This window comes from Littorina saxatilis, linkage group LG15 (assembly GCF_037325665.1).
Source record: "Littorina saxatilis isolate snail1 linkage group LG15, US_GU_Lsax_2.0, whole genome shotgun sequence".
Taxonomy (NCBI): Eukaryota; Metazoa; Mollusca; class Gastropoda; order Littorinimorpha; family Littorinidae; genus Littorina; species Littorina saxatilis.
Genome location: NC_090259.1, coordinates 33,241,215 through 33,260,513, shown reverse-complemented (window position 1 = coordinate 33,260,513; position 19,299 = coordinate 33,241,215). Strand labels below are relative to the sequence as shown.

At 42.6% G+C, this 19,299-nt stretch overlaps 1 protein-coding gene across 2 annotated transcripts in view; it reads right to left on the bottom strand.

Annotated features, from left to right (window-relative positions):
* Positions 1-19,299, bottom strand: part of LOC138949117 (tyrosine-protein kinase Abl-like) — a 33,949-nt gene continuing 14,650 nt past the window's right edge. For both annotated transcript variants that reach the window (XM_070320875.1, XM_070320876.1), the window contains 12 exons: positions 17,775-18,070; positions 17,056-17,251; positions 16,661-16,737; positions 13,649-13,733; positions 12,631-12,808; positions 11,487-11,671; positions 10,883-11,035; positions 10,198-10,287; positions 8,471-8,590; positions 6,821-7,449; positions 5,246-6,394; positions 1-3,275 (listed from right to left, as the gene is read on the bottom strand). In XM_070320875.1, coding sequence (XP_070176976.1) covers positions 3,069-3,275; positions 5,246-6,394; positions 6,821-7,449; positions 8,471-8,590; positions 10,198-10,287; positions 10,883-11,035; positions 11,487-11,671; positions 12,631-12,808; positions 13,649-13,733; positions 16,661-16,737; positions 17,056-17,251; positions 17,775-18,070 — 3,365 coding nt within the window. In that variant the 3' untranslated portion in view covers positions 1-3,068. The remainder of the gene's footprint in view (positions 3,276-5,245; positions 6,395-6,820; positions 7,450-8,470; positions 8,591-10,197; positions 10,288-10,882; positions 11,036-11,486; positions 11,672-12,630; positions 12,809-13,648; positions 13,734-16,660; positions 16,738-17,055; positions 17,252-17,774; positions 18,071-19,299) is intronic.

Genomic DNA, 19,299 nt, shown 5'->3' with positions numbered 1-19,299 from the left:
TTTTCTAGTCGCGCATCGACATCCAGGTACCTCTCATGAGAACACACTCTTGACACCATCAAAAAATACCACCACAAGTGTTCTTTTCTTCAGATACTTTGGTTCAGTTGATAGACAAAGTGACAACAGAAGGTGTCCTTTGTTTAAAGGCGTCCTTTCACCTGAGGGCAAGGCGTCTCCCACGACAGGTATCATTACTCTTACACTCATAGAATGTGTTCCCCACCAAAGCATATTTCCATGTTTCTTGTTAGTAAGAACACATCGCTACCACAGTACCAGAGGAAGAAAATGAAATGAATTGCACAGAAAAAAAGAAAACCACCAAAAAGGCAATGACAAATGTCTTTTGTAGGGGCAATCGGGAGAACTATTCACACAAACCATTCTCCACATATATGCAATGACTTGAATCAAATTGAATTATCAGTTTAATATACAGTGCAGTTGGACGAAATGATCTGATGAGTTAACTTACAGCCCAGCTCAATCGCAAATTGCCAAATACACGGTTTTACCCCAAACTTGTGATCTGTCAAACTGGTAAAAATAAAAATGAAAACACATCTGTTTAGTAAAGGCTTTCCCTGGCGGAACACCATACCTTACTTGCAGACACGATGAATCAGACCTAAATGCAAAATCAAGTCACATTCAAAGAGTCCTGGTCCACAAGAGAAGAAGACATGAGCGGAGACAAACAACAGTTATTCCTCAAATGCACAAGTTCTAAAATTGAAGACAATTGTTTGCCTGGCACTCTGGCTACACATGTACACTGGAATCTCGGAGATCTCCGAACGGTATCAGCAAAGCGCACATGTATCCAGACATTTCACGGGTGAGTTGGATTGAAGGCAAAGGATGTGACTCTATTTTCACACACTGTTGAGTGTTGACCCTGGATCCAGGAACCGGTTGACCATCTTTTCTGCACTCTCGCTTGTTCTCCTTCACAGATTGTTCGCAACGCTTTGAACAAGGTTCTGTTCCCTTTAGCATGCTGCGTTCACGTGAAAAGACACGCAAGCCTCGCTCAAGTGTCTCACTCTGTAAATCTCATCGGAACACAGAAAGCTCCAAGGCAACCAGTTGGTTTTATGTCAAGTTTACAATACAAAACTGGTCATCATAGGTCCTGTCATTTTCACAAAGCCTCTGCAGAAGAAGGAGAGGATGAGTTTAAGTCTTGTGTTTTCATGAGAATTAAAAGAAAATAAAGCAAAATCCGACTGGTTATAAACTCAAAAATCACCTTGAATTTGTGACAGTGGCCATTTAAAAATGATTACCATGCATGCACTGCGACACGTATTGCAATCACAAGCGTCCTTGACGTCCAGTGTTTCAAGCCCCCTTGCCCCCAACCAGCAAGATTGCTCCCTTCATCTGTGAGCCGTTTCTCTGAGCAGCAAAATAAAGTGCATCATATTGTGCACCAAGTGTTGCTGGGAAAACTGATGAAGCGAAACTACAGGCCCTTTTCCTCATTACACTACAGTACTATTATTTTTCTAAGTGGGAAATATTTTTCGACACACGTTGAACATGTACACCTGTTTTTGAATCTACAGGATGTCGATGATTTCTAGCATGCCGAGAACAATGATCTGTATGTTGTAGCACTTTGCCTTGGAACCCCAAAACATTTTAGTTTTAGACACACCCTGAAAACTTTTCCCCTAAAGTCTTTTTCCAAACAAAAATGGCTATTGAGCAGAAAATGAATACAACACTGACTGTGGGAATAAATCACTTAAAAAAATCTACGACTTTCAAAGGAGCCTGGGACTAACTTCTTTGATTTGAGCACATCTTTTTCAAAACATTCTGTTTTCCACCAACCATACTGAGCAAGATCAAAATAAAACTGGAACTGGCATTAGCAAGCACCGACAGATACCTACAAAAACACACTCTCTCTTCACTGGAGATCTATAAACCACACTCTTAAATTTCATTTCAAAATGCATCGCTCTCTCAGTCTCACCTCATTTGAAAACACATCAACGTCTGACCGTTCTGCTATGTTACCCAGTGCATGCATTCTGAGTCTGACACGGAAGTGCCCTTCTAACTTCCTATCTGCTGTTTCTATAAACTTTCAAAAGATATACTATAAGCACAGCTTTTTGAAGCAGAAGTAATGAGTTCAAGTCAGAAGTGGTGGCTTTTAAGTTTTTTCACTTAGTCTGAAAATTAATTTTCACCAAATAAGGTTGTAAATCATTCTGTTAGGTTAGGAGTAAACACGGGCTACTGTTCACAGGTTTGTATTAGTATCAAAGGACGCAGGAAATCTTTGGTGTTCCTGCTGACTGTCTCGTGTGAAACGTCCTACCCGCCAGACTCAGCGTTAATACTGAACAGTTCCCTCACATCAAAATCTCACATCTCCTTCCATCACATCACATCACATCATTACTTTCACAGGTTCACAAAGCAGCATCAGACCGAGTCACAAGTTTGTTCTGTTTCTGTTCAAAATTGTGACAACTCTGTCCAGTATACTATCAAGCCTTAGGCACAAATGATTGTTTCCTTCCTTCCTTCCTTCCTGCTGTAGGAGAACGTAGGTTTCTCCTGTCATACTGGTGTCAGGAGTTGAACGTTTAAACTGTGCAGCTGTGTTCTTCTGGCAGCATGCTTCCCCCCACCAAAACAACATTTCTGGAGCAGACAAGCATGCCACGAAACACAGCTGGCACAACTGTGTTGAATAATTAAAACTCTGCAGCTTGTTGGCATGTTTCACATCTTCATGTTCTTTTATTTTTAAGCAGACCAGCATGCCATTCAACACAACTGCAATGTATTGGACAGTGCATACAAAATCCAACTTGACACACCTTCACTTCCAACACACACCTGGACTGAATTAAAGCAGAGTGACACCACTGCAGTCCAACAACCACTGACACAAAACTCAAACTGACCGTCGCCAGTCACACTGGTCATTGTGCAGGAAGAAACACCACCTCGAGTTTCGTCCAGCAATGGACACAAAAGAGCCACCCCACAAAAAAAGGTCCTCCTAGAAAAAGGCCACCGTTGGACCGGCCAAAGCCTCATCTCTGAATGACACTCATGATGTCCCTGTTGGTGGACTGGATGTCGGTCAGGAGGTTGCCGCCGGCCGAGGGGGAGGAGCTAGTGAAAGTCTTGAGGCTCTGGCTGTGGGTCAGAAGGCGGGTCAGAAGCTCGCGGGCGTGGAACTTGGCGTGGGGGGGCAGGGCGTCGATAAAGCGACAACACAGCGCGTGGAAGGCTTGCACCTGCACAAAACAAAGCATGAGGTGAAGCTGTCTTCAGACCAAGGACAGCGGACCCCCCCCCCCCCCCCCCCCCCCCCCTCAAGACTTAAAAATCGTAGAAATTCTGGTCTTAAAAAGGAGTGAGTCTTTAAGTTAAATGGAGATACGTGCCTGTCTGGAATACTTTGGGTGTTCTTCCTTCGTATGTTTTATTGTTTTTACATTTAGTCAAGTTTTGGGGAGGGGGGAATCGAGACGAGGGTTGAGGTGTGTGTGTGTGTGTGTGTGTGTGTGTGTGTGTGTGTGTGTGTGTGTGTGTGTGTGTGTGTAGAGCGATTCAGACCAAACTACTGGACCGATCTTTATGAAATTTGACATGAGAGTTCCTGGGAATGATATCCTCTGAGGTTTTTTTCTTTTTTTCGATAAATAACTTTGATGACGTCATATCCGGCTTTTTGTAAAAGTTGAGGCGGCACTGTCACACCCTCATTTTTCAATCAAATTGAAATTGAAATTGAAATTTTGGCCCAGCAATCTTCAACGAAGGCCGGACTTTGGTATTGCATTTCAGCTTGGTGGCTTAAAAATTAATTAATGACTTTGGTCATTAAAAATCTGAAAATTGTAACAAACATTTTTTTTTTAAACGATCCAAATTTACGTTTATCTTATTCTTCATCATTTTCTGATTCCAAAAACATATAAATATGTTATATTCGGATTAAAAACAAGCTCTGAAAATTAAAAATATAAAAATTATTATTAAAATAAAATTTCCGAAATCGATTTAAAAACAATTTCATCTTATTCCTTGTGGGTTCCTGATTCCAAAAACATATAGATGTGATATGTTTGGATTAAAAACACACTGAGAAAGTTAAAAAGAATAGAGATAAAGAAAAGCGTGCTATCCTTCTCAGCGCAACTACTACCCCGCTCTTCTTGTCAATTTCACTGCCTGTGCATCGAGCGGTGGACTGACGATGCTACGAGTATACGCTCTTGCTGTAAAAATGCAGTGAGTTCAGTTTCATTCTGTTAGTTTCATTCTGTTAGTTCGACAGCTTGACTAAATGTTGTAATTTCGCCTTACGCGACTTGTTATATTTAGGGTTGTTGTCATATGTTGTTTGGTTGTTTTAAGAGCAGATGAACCACACTTTTCCATCCATTGTTTAATTGTATGGACAATAAATCATCTTATGTCTTATGTCTTAAATTTACACAGGTTACGTGTAAAGGCACAGTCTTAAAAGGGGGAAAGTCTGAAATTGGGGGTCTTAAATTAAAAGGGGGGTTCCACTGTAATGACAAGTTTACTGGACTCTCTGTTTCACTTTCTGGCCTCTAGGCCAACAACAAAAAAATGGTCTGTTTACGGTAACCCGACCGACCCTATTTTTTTCGCGCGACCCTAGACTTTTATTGGCATTTGGGAGAAGAAAAAAAAAAATTTTTGGTTTTTTTGCAAAATAACGTAAAAATGTTTTTTTGGGGAAAAAAAAAATTTAACAAAAAAATCCCGACCAACCGACCCTATTTTTTTGGCCTATGTTACCGTAAACAGACCTATTTTTTTTTGTTGGCCCTAGCAAAGCAAGTTTGAGCGAGACTTTTTCAAGTAAATACAGAGAAGCAAACCTTGTCTGAACCATCTTAGTGTAAAGGTTTTAGTGAACTTTCAAGAGAAATGTGGATACCAGTACTAACAACAAAATGAAAGATTAAAGTAGGGAAGAACATAACATTCTGATTCAAATAAACAACCAAAATCAGATGCACAGAACAGCATCTTGCATTCAAAATATCTGTCCAACACACACACACTCATTCAACTACGCCATGGAGAAAAAGCACACAAAAGTGCAACTTTAATTTACTTTCACATCAATGAAGCGTGCATACACACACTCACACAAACAGATCTCACACACATGCATGAATGCACGCACACGCACACGCACGCACACACACACAGATAAGCTCACCTCTTCGGACAGCAGCATAAAGTTGGTACTAGTTTTGTTGCCTGCCACAGCCAGCTTGTCTATACAACCTCGCAGGCGATTGGACGCTTCCAGAATCTTCTCAATGGTCACTGGGGCGGCATCACCCCCGTCATCCGCTGACAACGATAACACTGTCTTTTTATCCCCCACCATGGAAGAGGTCATGGGGTCAGGGGGTCTGGTATCGGGGGGAGCCGTTATCGTAGCGCCCTTCATCAGGGGAAGAACCGGTTTATAAATCCCAGTGTCCCCTCCCCCAGTGTTGTTGTCTGTGGGCGTGTGACGCAAGGAGTCCGCCGCCGCCGCCAACATGGCTTCCGCGTTGACAAGGTCAAGGTTGGTCTCCTTGACAACGCTGGGCTTGCCGAAGGTCTTGAAGGAGGAGAGGCTGTTGGGGGAGTTGGAGAAGTCCAGCTTACTGCGGTCAGTGCCGAAGGAGGAGGGTGGGGTGGGGCGGTGCCCCCCGTTGGTGTCAACAGTCACAGTTTCTGGCTCTCCCGACGGCGAAGACCTGGAGGAAGCCATCTGAGCGGAGGAGGGATCTGACCCCCCGTCTCCGATGAGCCGCGAGAAGCGGGGGCTGGGTTTGGGCTTGGACACCACCCCGTCCTGGTTCTGCTGCACCTGCAGTCTCTCACTGGGGTTGGGGGGCGGACGCTGCCCCCCGAAAAGATCCCCCCACGGGGCCTCGTAACGATGCGAGTCTGAGTCGCTCAAGTCCGACTTGTGGCGCTGTAGCATGCCAGAATACTGAGACTTGACCCCCATCCCGACCCCCATCCCCGTGTTGTTATCCCCCAGGCCGTGCTGAGACTGGGACTTGACAAAGGCTGAGGGACGCAGGTTGGGTTCCTGCTTGATGCCCGGATCTGAATCGTCCGTCGTCCCGTCCCCCACCACTGGGCTCATCCCGTCCCCGACAACCTCCGACACGGCGGGGGGACAGGACGCCACGCTGTCGCGGTCGTTTTCAGAGTCGCCGTCCTCGGGGGTGCGGTCGTTGCTGTGGTTGTTGTGTTCACGCTCCAGCGATTCCAGGTAGGCCCCGATGCGCACGCCCTTGGGGATGGTGCCGTAGCGATGGATGGCCTTGGACACGTTGGCCACGTCCAGCTTGCCCACACGCACCTGCACGTCACGATCAAGCGACTTGAAAGATATGCAGTTGTTAAAAACATCTGTGGCTAACATCGATATTCTAATCCATTGGTTATGTACAGTGGAATCCCCCTTTTTAAAATAAACAAGAATTTAAGATTCCCCCCTTTTAAGACCCTCTTTTCTCAGATTTTCTGTTCATAACCTCCATTTTAAGACTCCCTCAATTCTTATTCTAAAAGCAGATTTTCTCAGATTTGTTGATGTCCTATGAGAGGGGTGCCACTGTTTAAGGATAATTAATCTCTCAGTGGAAGAGCTGCCCTCACAGTACACAATCTACCAGCCCCCCCTCAATACCTGATGAAGCCAACGGGCAACAGGCCATACTACCTGATCTTTAATTCCATCCCTCCCAAACTTGATGTCCAGCAGCAAGCCAAGAAACACACTGACCTGTTCGCTGTCGTCATCCACAGACATGGAGTGATGCAGCTCTGTAGGGCGGTTGGGGTCCGACATCTTCTTGTACGACCCGATGCTGGGTCGCTGCGGAAGAGGGATGGCTTTCTTGGGATACTGTCCAACAGCTGGCAAACTTGACGAGTCCACTCCATCCCCTGACTTGCCAAAGCTGCTTTGAGGCCCCAGTTTGCGAGAGCTGCTTCTCTCCGCCGTCCCCTGCTCAAACGACCGTGCGTTGGCCTCGGATATGAGATACTTGGACTTGTCGATCTGCGCGGCTTTCAAATTAGCCTCGCTGCTTTTCCCGAAGGATTCTTCGCGGCTGATCTTTGGAGACCCATCCTGCTTGACGGAGCCACTACGCTCGTCTTCCTCAGGGACGGTGGAGTTCTCTACCTTGGCTTTCTGAAGCTTCATGCGCGATTTGAGCTCCAGGTCCAGCTCTGATTGTTCCAAGGCCTGCTGCTCCTTGACGGAGGTGGTGCGGCGAGGGGGCACGGGGCCGGGCCGTTTCTTGTTGGATGCCTTGCGCGCCAGTATGTCCGACACCTGCTTCATGTCCGTCATGTTTGTCTCTTCCAGAGTGGGGAGAACGCGGCGACCGGCAGGAGGGGTGGGGCCTTTGTCAGGAGAGGAACAAATTTCATTGCATGTTTGGTTTCAGGTTATATGGAGGCAGTACAGATACTCAAGTTTCAAATGCACATTTGGTTTCAGGTTATATGGAGGAAGTAAAGACACTCAAGTTTTCAAGTCAACAGTTATACTAATACCCACAGTTAAAAGTTTACAAGTGTTCATAAAAAAAGTATAAAAAAAAACACAAAAAAACTTTGAATTTTTTTTTTTACCAAAGTGACACCTATAAATTTAAAAAAAACAAAAAAAAACAATATCAATAAGAAATATATGTATATAAATGACATTCAAGTCTTTTTATAACATTTCTTCAATTTCTTGTATCATGTGTAAGTACACTAACATGTAGGAACCCTCATAGTCATACGCAATGACAATGAAACAGACAGACACGCTCATGCTTACTCTCACGAGCGCATACACACAGAGACAAACACATACTTATCCTACATACGTGAGAGAGACACCCGTGAGATAATAATCGTTCAAATCACACGTGTGTATATCATGTAAATGAGGTCATGTCAAGCAAGTCTGGCAGGGACCTGTTTTTCCACTGCTTATGATGCCAAAGTCACCGAGACAAACGTCATTATAGAAACACAAATTGCGCTCGCTAATTACCCTCGATGAATCTTTAGAACTAACACGTCACGCCACACTTTCAGAGTGACGTTTCTTTGCTTTGACGTAATGGATTGCACGAGGCTTTAGAAGAGATCGAGGTTCCAAAACAAGCGTCTTCAATTTAGCTGCCTCGAATGCAGGGCATTTTCAGTAAAATACACGTAAGTACAGTATGTAGGATAAACAGAATACTACATGGCTTGCTGTGTCGTACCAGATTTACACTCGTTGCTTTTTCAAATAGTGAACAGCTCGCTTTCGCTCGCAGTTCAATATTTAAAAAAACAACTCGTGTAAATCTGGTACGACACAGCAAGCCATGTAGTATTCTCTATAGACACACACACTCTCACACACACAAACACAGTCACATACCTGCGCTAGCTCTCCCCTCTGACTGGAACTCGGGACTGTCAGCGGTCGAAGGCCTCCCTTTCTTGGAGGGCAAAGTGGGCACCAATCTCTTATCGTTCTTTTCCAACTCTTTCTCTACCTCTGTGGATGGAGAAGTGGGCAGCGTATAAATATCATCAACATCACATGAAGTCTTTCCCCACCAAACAACTCCACTACTCGTTAGTTGTCATTGTTTTGGGTTTTTTTTCTTTTTGCAGTTTAAATCATAAGGCTTGGCATGCACGTCATAGTCACCAAGGCAACACATCCTGTCATAGTCACCAAGGCAACACATCCTGTCATAGTCACCAAGGCACACATCCGCATGTCAAAGTTAGGGGAACACGGGCACAGACAATTCACACCTTTGAGACTTTGCACCCAGCTCTGAAACACGCACACACACTGTAGACAGGAAAGCCTTTCTTGTTCATTGCAGGCAGGCTTTCCTGGCCTTCCACAGAAGGAATCTACTGGTTTCAAGTTCTGATGTCTCTGGTATTCCATCAGCAGGCAAGCTTGGGGCGAATGGTTGAGTCCTTGTCAGCAAAGAGAATAATCTCAAGGCTAAGTATGGAAGTTGGTCAGGCAGCGCACACAGTCTCTAGTCCTTGAAAGACAGCACCGCTAGTCAGTCCTACTGCATCAGACGCAGCAGAAGCCGTGTTCCCCAGCGGGAGCTACACCTGAAGGGTTTTGAACAGTTTTTGTGTCAGTCTGCTGTGCGTTACGCCTCGTCCTCGCTCCGTGCGACCTCGCAGGCTGGCAGAGAAAGAAAGACGTGCAGTGGGACACACAACCACACACCATCATCTCGCATGCAAAATCACACTGTGCTAAACTGAACGGCATGAGAGTTTTAATCTACCAGAATTCAAAAATCTGGTTCTGAAACTGACACTGGCAGGATTCCTTTCTCTCGTTTTCTTTATCATTACACAAATGTACGTTTACTGTTCATAATCATCCCTGGTCTTTTGTTTTTGCAGTAAAATATCTTCAAAAAAGTGGTTGTTTTAACAATAAAAAGGTGCCAAATCCCATGCTACGCTTTTTGCAACTTTTATCAGTTCATTCTCAGCCATTCAATTCAAGCTGGCTATTTCTACTCTACCACACTTTCTTGTTCTGTCAGTCGTGTCAACAAAAAAGCAAACCCAAAAAAGACGAAACAAAGGATTCCAACTGAAAGAAACAGAAAATAATTTAGTATAGTCAGCAAAGAAAACGGGAGGTACAAAAACGATAACACAAACAAATGAGAAAAAACAACACCAAACCAACAAGATAAGAGAAACCAAATCAAAACTGAAATAGAAAAAAAATACAGCAAAAGTCAGTGTCCAGAAGAGGAAGAAAAGAAAAACGACATGCATAGGAAAAAAAGCAATCACTATTTGACAACCAAAACCCAAGCAAGTACCAGTCTAGTATGCAAAAACACCCCAAAACACACAAACAAACAAAATCACATACCAACAACACATACAAAAATCAAACATACAAAATAGAACAACAACAACAACAAAAACATTAAAAAAAAATAAAGACTAGGAAATGAATAAAAGAAAGAAGATTAGAAAACAGAGACAGAAAGCAGACGTACAACAAAAACTTAAAAAAACCACAAAAGACACACAGAACTCGAACTAAAAAAAAAAAAAAAAGAAAAAAAAATCATAAAAAAAAGTAATGGCAAAGCATACCTTCACTGATGCTGGATTTCTCAAACATGTTTTCTAATAAGTAATGAATCTCCTTGAACGTTGGCCGGTCCTTCGGGTCCCACTGCCAACCTGAAAACAGAATCCTCCATTAACACTACTCACCCTATCTTTCACTACAGTGGAACCCCCGTATTAAGACCCACTAATTTAAGACTCCCTCTCTTCTAAGACCTGGTTTTCTCAGACTTCCTGTTTTTAAGCTCTGTCAATTTACCACCATTTTTAAGAACCCCTCCTTTCTAAGACCTTATTTTCACAGATGTGTAGAGGTCTTAAAGGGGGGGTTCCACTGTAGTATGCCCCTACACAGTTCCTACCCCACTATCAGTTTACACACTCTGCAACTGTTTTGAAAGTCAGCAGCATCTGTCAATGTCATCACTAGTCTTGTTGTTTTCAAATGTGTTCCCATGTTTTTACAAATAATCTGATAACTCACATGTACACACACACACACTCATACATCCGTCAGGTTTGTATTGGCTGTGGAAGAGTGACCGTTCCACGTGTTTCCTTCACACCCCTCGCTAGTGATTGGCTCCTCCAATATCTGTACGAGGTTTTGCAAGAAAAGGTCACTCTCCCACAAGCCATGCAAACCTGCCGGAGTTATTTTCGGAATTCATCTATTCCTTGAAGACAGTGCCCCACCCCTGGCACTCACATTTCAGCATGAGTATATAGACATCGGCGGGGGTACCCTGTGGTCGCTCCATGCGGTACCCCCTCTCCAGCAAGTGGTAAACTTCAGTCAGGTCCACCCCTGGGTACGGCGACATGCCGTACGTTGCCAGCTCCCACAGTAATACACCAAACGCTGCAAAAACGTAAATGAAATACATTTTAATTCAAAGATGATTCCTAATTTTCCTGTGCCTTCAGATCTTGTGTGTTCCAGTGTTTTTTTCGCAATGTAAATTTTGTATATGACGAGCATGAAGACAATTTTCTGAATGTTTTACATTGACAATTAAGTTGCATTGAATTGAATTGAATTAAATTAAATTTTTATTGTTTTCATGGCTCAGGCTATGTCTAGTAAATTCAGAGCTCAAAAACACTTTCAGTACATATTTCACAGCTAAAATAGGTGGCACTGTTTTCATTGAACATTGTTCAGTTACGTTGTGAACATTTTCCATACCGTGTGAACAACACCTATCAACATCTACAGTTAATGAACACACACACACACACACAGTCACATGTTACGCAAATTACACCAGTGATACTGTAAAGCAGCTTTCTCACTCAAACAGCCAACTCACCCCAGACGTCAGAGCGGGTAGAAAAGCGGTTGAAGGCTAGACCCTCAGGTGCAGTCCACTTGATGGGGAACTTGGCCCCGGCGTGTGCAGTGTACGTGTCGTCCTTCATCAGACGTGCCAAGCCAAAGTCAGCCACCTTCACCATGTTGGTGTCCGCCACCAGGCAGTTCCTGGCCGCTAAATCCCTGTTAGACGTGATGGAAAACACTTTGAACATGATGTTATTGACAATGTGGTGTCTGATATGTTATTGGGGGCTAAATTGGTAAAAACACTGGATTTGTGATCCTAGCGTAACAGATTCGAATACGGGCTGGGACGCACACGGGTCAACTTTATGTGCAGACCCAGAGAGGTATCCTTGTTCTGCCCCCGTGTCACCACTGTGGCACGTAAAAGACCTCGGTCATTCTGCCATAATTACAGGTGGCTGATTACACCTAAACACGCACACACCTGGGTGGCGCAACTCTGTTGCTGCTAGTTTTCAACTGGGAAGAAGTGCCCCAAATTTCTCAGCGATGGGACAATTAAGGGAAAATAAAAATGAAGAAAACAATAGTGTCGAAAGAACGCCTCAATTGCAAGTGTCTCAGTATGTAAACAGATGTTAGCTTCAGAGACCCATGAACAGGCAACGTTTGCACTTGGATTTGCTTTAACTCGTATTTTTAAGAAGTATAGATTGCAGCTCTCACAGAATCTAGCTCTCCCTGAAAGCGGCGCATGGCTGCCTCAATGGCGGGGTAAAAACAGTCATACACGTAAAAAAAACCCACATGTAAAACCATGAGTGAACGTGGGAGTTTCAGCCCATGAGTGAAGAAGAAGAAGAAGAAGAAGAAGAAGAAGAAGAAGAAGAAGAAGAAGAAGAAGAAGCTAGCTCAGCATCTTGTGCGAGTGACCCCTTGACATTTGTGCAAATAAACCCTCTGTCAACAGACTGTCAACAGACTGTCAAACCGTTTTATAGTGTTTTCAGATTCTAACCACCCTGGAAATGACAGCTCAACTTGATTCCCCAAACAAGTGTCTTCTGCTTGAAGATGTCTTCTCACCAGCAGGTCGCATGAAACATAGTTTCTCTACCCCCTACCCCAATAACTGTACTAAGCAGCCAGGTAAGCTGCATACACCTGCTCACCTGTGAATAAACATCCTGACTTCCAGGTACGCCATGCCTGAAGCGATCTGTGTGGCCATGTACATGAGGGCGGTGGGGCCGATCTCCTCCTTGTTGCTACCGCGCAGGTAGTCCAGCAAGTTGCCGTGCGGCATGAACTCCGTCACGATGTAAAACGGGGGCTCTCTCGTACACACACCTAAACCACACAAAGATTATATATCAATTAAATAGCTGTACAAAATATACACACTTAAACAACACAAAGATACATCAATTAAATAGCTGTACAAAATGCGATGTGAATGCATGATGTATTGTGTAAAAAAATTCCATCTCACACGGCATAAATAAATCCCTGCGCCTTGAATATGTGCGCGATATAAATTGCATAAAATAAAAATAAAAAAATAAAAAAATAAATCCCTACGCTTAGAACTGTACCCACGGAATACGCGCGATATAAGCCTCATATTGATTGATTGATTGACAAAATATACACACCTAAACAACACACAGATATATCAATTTAATAGCTGTACAAAATATATGCATTGATTTAACATTGGATTTCCCTTCTTTGAGCCATGTGACGTCAGAGGCCGACTAAAACTCATTTAAGGGGCTCGAATAGACTACAAAAGAGTGCATGCTTCTGTGCATTCAAAAAAGTCCTAGCATAAAACCACGTTATGTCTCAAATAGACACCAGTTCTGGGGACAGAAAAACCAAGTTTGCGTAGCGTGCATTCAATCGTAAAAAAAGAAGAAGAAAGGAATGCAAACTAAAAGCGATGGATACATTGAAGTTATAGATCTGTATGTTTGTTCTGACCATGTGTTTCCTGTTTGTGCAAGAAAAGCGGGGCGCAACTTTTCGCCAACGCTTGCGCATCCTGACAGTTATTTCGGGACGTTGTCAATTACAGAAAGAGTGTTAGATTAAAGTGATGGACACAGCCAGGAGAGAGACTGACAGACAGACCCCGAGACCAAAACAAACCCATCCAGATATAGAAGTGCCGCAACTAAGACTCACCCAGTAATTGCACCAGATTTGGATGTTTCATTTCTTTCATAATAGCAGCCTCTTCCAAGAAGTCTTTGAGAGCCATTGTGTCCTCCTGAAAATAGAATTTTACAGAACATGTTCATTTCCAGCTTATCTGCTGATACAATTATTACAGACATGAGGATAGATAATGGTAACAAGTCGCGTAAGGCGAAAATACAACATTTAGTCAAGCTCAGTCGAACTCACAGAATGAAACTGAACGCAAAGCATTTTTTCCGCAAGACCGTACACTCGTAGCATTGTCTGTCCACCGCTCGTGGCAAAGGCAGTGAAATTAACAATACAGAAAAGCGCGGTAGCGGTTGCGATGAGGAGGTTAGCCCGCTTTTCTATATCTCTATTCTTTTTAACTCTCTGAACGTGTTTTTTAATCCAAACATATCATATCTATATGTTTTTGGAATCAGGAACCGACAAGGAATAAGATGAAATTGTTTTTAAATCGATTTCGGAAATTTAATTTTAATCATAATTTTTATATTTTTAATTTTCAGAGCTTGTTTTTAATCCGAATATAACATATTTATATGTTTTTGGAATCAGAAAATGATGAAGAATACGATACACGTAATTTTGGATCGTTTTATAAAAAAATAATTTTAATTACAATTTTCAGATTTTTAATGACCAAAGTCATTAATTAAATTTTAAGCCTCCAAGCTGAAATGCAATACCAAAGTCCAGCCTTCGTCGAAGATTCCTTTGCCAAAATTTCAATCAATTTTATTGAAAAATGAGGGTGTGACAGTGCCGCCTCAACTTTTATAAAATGCCGGATATGACGTCATCAAAGGTATTTATCTTTTTTTCTTTCTTTAATTGGTGTTTAACGTCGTTTTCAACCATTCAAGGTTATATCGCGACGGGGAAAGGGGGGAGATGGGATAGGGGAAAGGGGGGAGATGGGATAGAGCCACTTGTTAATTGTTTCTTGTTCACAAAAGCACTAATCAAAAAATTGCTCCAGGGGCTTGCAACGTAGTACAATATATGACCTTACTGGGAGAATGCAAGTTTCCAGTACAAAGGACTTAACATTTCTTACATACTGCTTGACTAAAATCTTTACAAACATTGACTATATTCTATACAAGAAACACTTAACAAGGGTAAAAGGAGAAACAGAACCGTTAGTCGCCTCTTACGACATGCTGGGTAGCATCGGGTAAATTCTTTCTCGTCCCAACCAATATGGGACTCCCCCTAACCCGTGGGGGGTAAGGTATTTATCGAAAAAATGAAAAATAAAAACCGTCTGGGGATATTATACCCAGGAACTCTCATGAAAAATTTCATACAGATCGGTCCAGTAGTTTACTCTGAATCGCTCTACACACACACCCAGACATACACCACGACCCTCGTCTCGATTCCCCCCTCTATGTTAAAACAATTAGTCAAAACTTGACTAAATGTAAACAAGAAGAGCAAACGCTCGATCGAGTCACTTTCGCAGTTCTGAATATTATATGAGGCATCAGATGGACAGGAAGAAATTGCTATTCACAACACAATGAGTCACGTTCACATAAAATTTGAGCCCGGTCACTTTTATAGTTTCCGAGAAAAGCCCAACGTTAAGTTGTGTGTTGCCGAACAGAAAAGGCTAGTTATCTCCCTTGTTTTTCTGATAACGTTCGTAAAAGGCTACAGATGTAAATACTTTGATGTAAAGAATAATCCTACAAAGTTTCAATCACATCCGATGAACTTTGTCAAAGATATAAAATGTCTAATTTTTCCTTTGACGCTGACCTGTGACCTTGAAAAAGGTCAAAGGTCAACGAAACCATCGTTAAAGTGTAGAGGTCATTGGAGGTCACGACTAAACAAAATATGAGCCCGATCGCTTTGATAGTTTCCGAGGAAAGTCCAACGTTAAGGTGGTGTCTACGGACGGCCGGCCGGACGGCCGGCCGGACAGACTAACACTGACCGATTACATAGAGTCACTTTTTCTCAAGTGACTCAAAAAGGAGGAAATAAGATTGGCCATATTCAAAATAAGGCTAAATGTAGAATATTTTCTGTTTTTACATTTAGTCAAGTTTTGACTAAATGTTTTAACATAGAGGGGGGAAATCGAGACGAGGGTCGTGGTGTATGTGTGTGTGTGTGTGTGTGTGTGTGTCTGTGTGTGTGCGTAGAGCGATTCAGACCAAACTACTGGACCGATCTTTATGAAATTTGACATGAGAGTTCCTGGGAATGATATCCCCGGACGTTTTTTTTAATTTTTTCGATAAATGTCTTTGATGACGTCATATCCAGCTTTTTGTAAAAGTTGAGGCGGCACTGTCACACCCTCATTTTTCAATCAAATTGATTGAAATTTTGGCAAAGCAATCTTCGACGAAGGCCGGGGTTTGGTATTGCATTTCAGCTTGGTGGCTTAAAAACTAATGAGTGAGTTTGGTCATTAAAAATCGGAAACTTGTAATTAAAATTATTTTTTTATTAAACGATCCAAAAACAATTTCATCTTATTCTTCGTCATTTGCTGATTCCAAAAACATATAAATATGTTATGTTTGGATTAAAAACAAGCTCTGAAACCTAAAAATATAAAAATTATGATCAAAATTAAATTTCCGAAATCGATTTAAAAACAATTTCATCTTATTCCTTGTCGGTTCCTGATTCCAAAAACATATAGATATGATATGTTTGGATTAAAAACACGCTCAGAAAGTTAAAACGAAGAGAGGTACAGAAAAGCGTGCTATGCAGCACAGCGAAACCACTACAGCGCTGAACAGGCTCGTCAGTTTCACTCTGTTTTGCACAAGCGGCAGACTACGGTCATTGTGAAAAAATGCAGTGTGTTCAGTTTCATTCTGTGAGTTCGACTGAGCTTGACTAAATGTTGTATTTTCGCCTTACGCGACTTGTTTTTTCTTCTCTCAACCCTTATTTCAGAGAAATTAAAGGTAAATCGATTTGCATGTGAGAGATGTCGATCAAGCTACAACTTACCTTCAGTGTCTTGACAGCAACGACTTTGTTGTAGCGTTTCCACACAGCCTCATACACATCACCATACTGGCCCCCTCCTGCACACACACAAGCAAAAACACATTAAAATCATGTCATCCCACACGTTAACATCCATTCACTCGTAACACCTCTTGGAATCAAATTACTTAACCACTTATCATTAACTAATTAATGTTACTAATTCAGACAGAATACTGGAACTAATCCAAGGTTTGAAGGTTCTGCAGCTACATTTCAATGCAGTTTCTTTTCTCTCAAGTGGACAGCTCAGCCCCAAAAACACAAATTCAAACTCATGCGCCCCCCTCAACAGTGATTCACTGCCATCTCTTCTTTTTAAAAACAAACCACCCGCCTTCAAGGCCCAAACGTACCTAGCCGGTGTTTCATAGCAATCTCCGTCCGCTCAATCTCCCAGCGGTCTGGCTCGGGACTGACGCCGAAGACGGTGGGTTTCTGTCGCTTGGGGGCGGGGTAGAGCAGCGTGGTGACCAGGCCGTCTGCATGGATGGAGTGGTGATGCACCAGTTCCGCCAGCGTGTTGAACCGGTGCTCATGGGTCACAAACACCTGTGGCAAACAACGGCAGTGTTTAGCGTTGTTTTTTCTTCCTGTCGTTTGGCATCTGTTATTGCTTTCTGTTTTGTTTGCTGATATAGCTAATGCTTTGCTTGCAATGCTAAAAAACAGTGAATAACCTGATTGCTGAAATAGCGAATGCTCTGCTTGCTAAAATAACAAACACTTTGCCCGCTAAAACAGCAAATGCTGAGTAAATTAGAAAAGCACTTGCACTTGCAATTGTCTGGGTTTTTTTGCGTGTGTATATCTGACAATAAAATGATCCCAAATCAAAATGACTTCATCTTTTTCTTGGTATTTTGTTCACCAGTGCAATTTTTTTATCCCTTTCCTTCTCAAATGTCCCCATTTATCAACCTTCTTCCTTGTGCAAATGACCCATTTTTACCAGTGCAATTTGTGCCTTATTCTGTAACCCCCCCCCCCCCCCCAAAAAAAAAAGGGAGGGGGAGAGAAATAAAGAAATACATTTAAAAAGAAAAAGGGCCCACCACACCAAACCCCAGCTCACCTTGCCGTCCTCTTCAATGATGAGGTAGTGATAGACGCGGCCCTCGAACCGGATGGAGATGGAGCGCTGGCCCGGACTGCTCTCGCTCTCCCGCACCAGGAAGCTGCCGTTGATGCCGCTGCTGAGCAGGTACTCGGAGGCATTGCGCGAGATGAGGCCGTGGTACCAGGAGAACTTGTCCAGGCTATTGACGGGGGCGATGTAGTTGCTAGGCACCCAGCCCACCTCCCCCGCCCGGTTCTTCACCTCGCACCACTCCCCGCCCTTGTTGTAGCCGATGATTGTCACCTGTTCGCCTGGAGGGGGACGCACACAGATTAGGCTAGCAAAATGTGGTGTTATTTTAAAGAGAAAAAAATCCAAAAACAAATAAGACTGCCAAAGTTCCCAAATTCAGAATGTAAAAACAAGCAGGGTATGCTACAGGAACATGTAATTATGTGTATTGTTTTGTTTTGTCACAATGAAACGTTCCTCTAACATACCTTGCTTGTTATTATAGAAAAGAGTCGCTGAAACATGGGACGGAGGGAGTGACATGGGAAGTACTCATGTGTATTCAAACACGTTGCACTTAAAATTAAGAAAAATAACAACAGCCACTTCCTGTACAACTACAAATATGCATGTAGACTAATAGTAATAAGACAGACACATGCAAATATATATATATATGTGTGAAATAGAAAACAAGAAGGGCAAAGCCCACAAGACTCACATGCTGAACAGACCTTGATCTTTCTTTCAGAATAATTTTACAATAAAACTGAGAAAAACAATATTTTACACATTTTTCCTACCAAAATACATGTGACCCAAGGTCAAGGTCATCCAAGGTCATGCAACACAAAGCTGTTAATTCAAGACATAGGAAGTACAATGGTGCTTATTGGCTCTTTCTACCATGAGATATGGTCACTTTTAGTGGTTCACTACCTTATTTTGGTCACATTTCATAAGGGTCAAAGTGACCTTGACCTTGATCATATGTGACCAAATGTGTCTCATGATGAAAGCATAACATGTGCCCCACATAATTTTTAAGTTTGAAACAGTTATCTTCCATAGTTCAGGGTCAAGGTCACTTCAAAATATGTATACAATCCAACTTTGAAGAGCTCCTGTGACCTTGACCTTGAAGCAAGGTAAACCAAACTGGTATCAAAAGATGGGGCTTACTTTGCCCTATATATCATATATAGGTGAGGTATTAAATCTAAAAAACTTCAGAGAAAATGGGAAAAATAGCTGTTTTTTAGACAACATTTATGGCCCCTGCGACCTTGACCTTGAAGCAAGGTCAAGATGCTATGTATGTTTTTTGGGGCCTTGTCATCATACACCATCTTGCCAAATTTGGTACTGATAGACTGAATAGTGTCCAAGAAATATCCAACGTTAAAGTTTTCCGGACGGACGGACGACTCGGGTGAGTACATAGACTCACTTTTGCTTCGCATGTGAGTCAAAAATGCCTATGACGACTGAATATCAATGAAATCACTTTGACATAATCATCAAAATC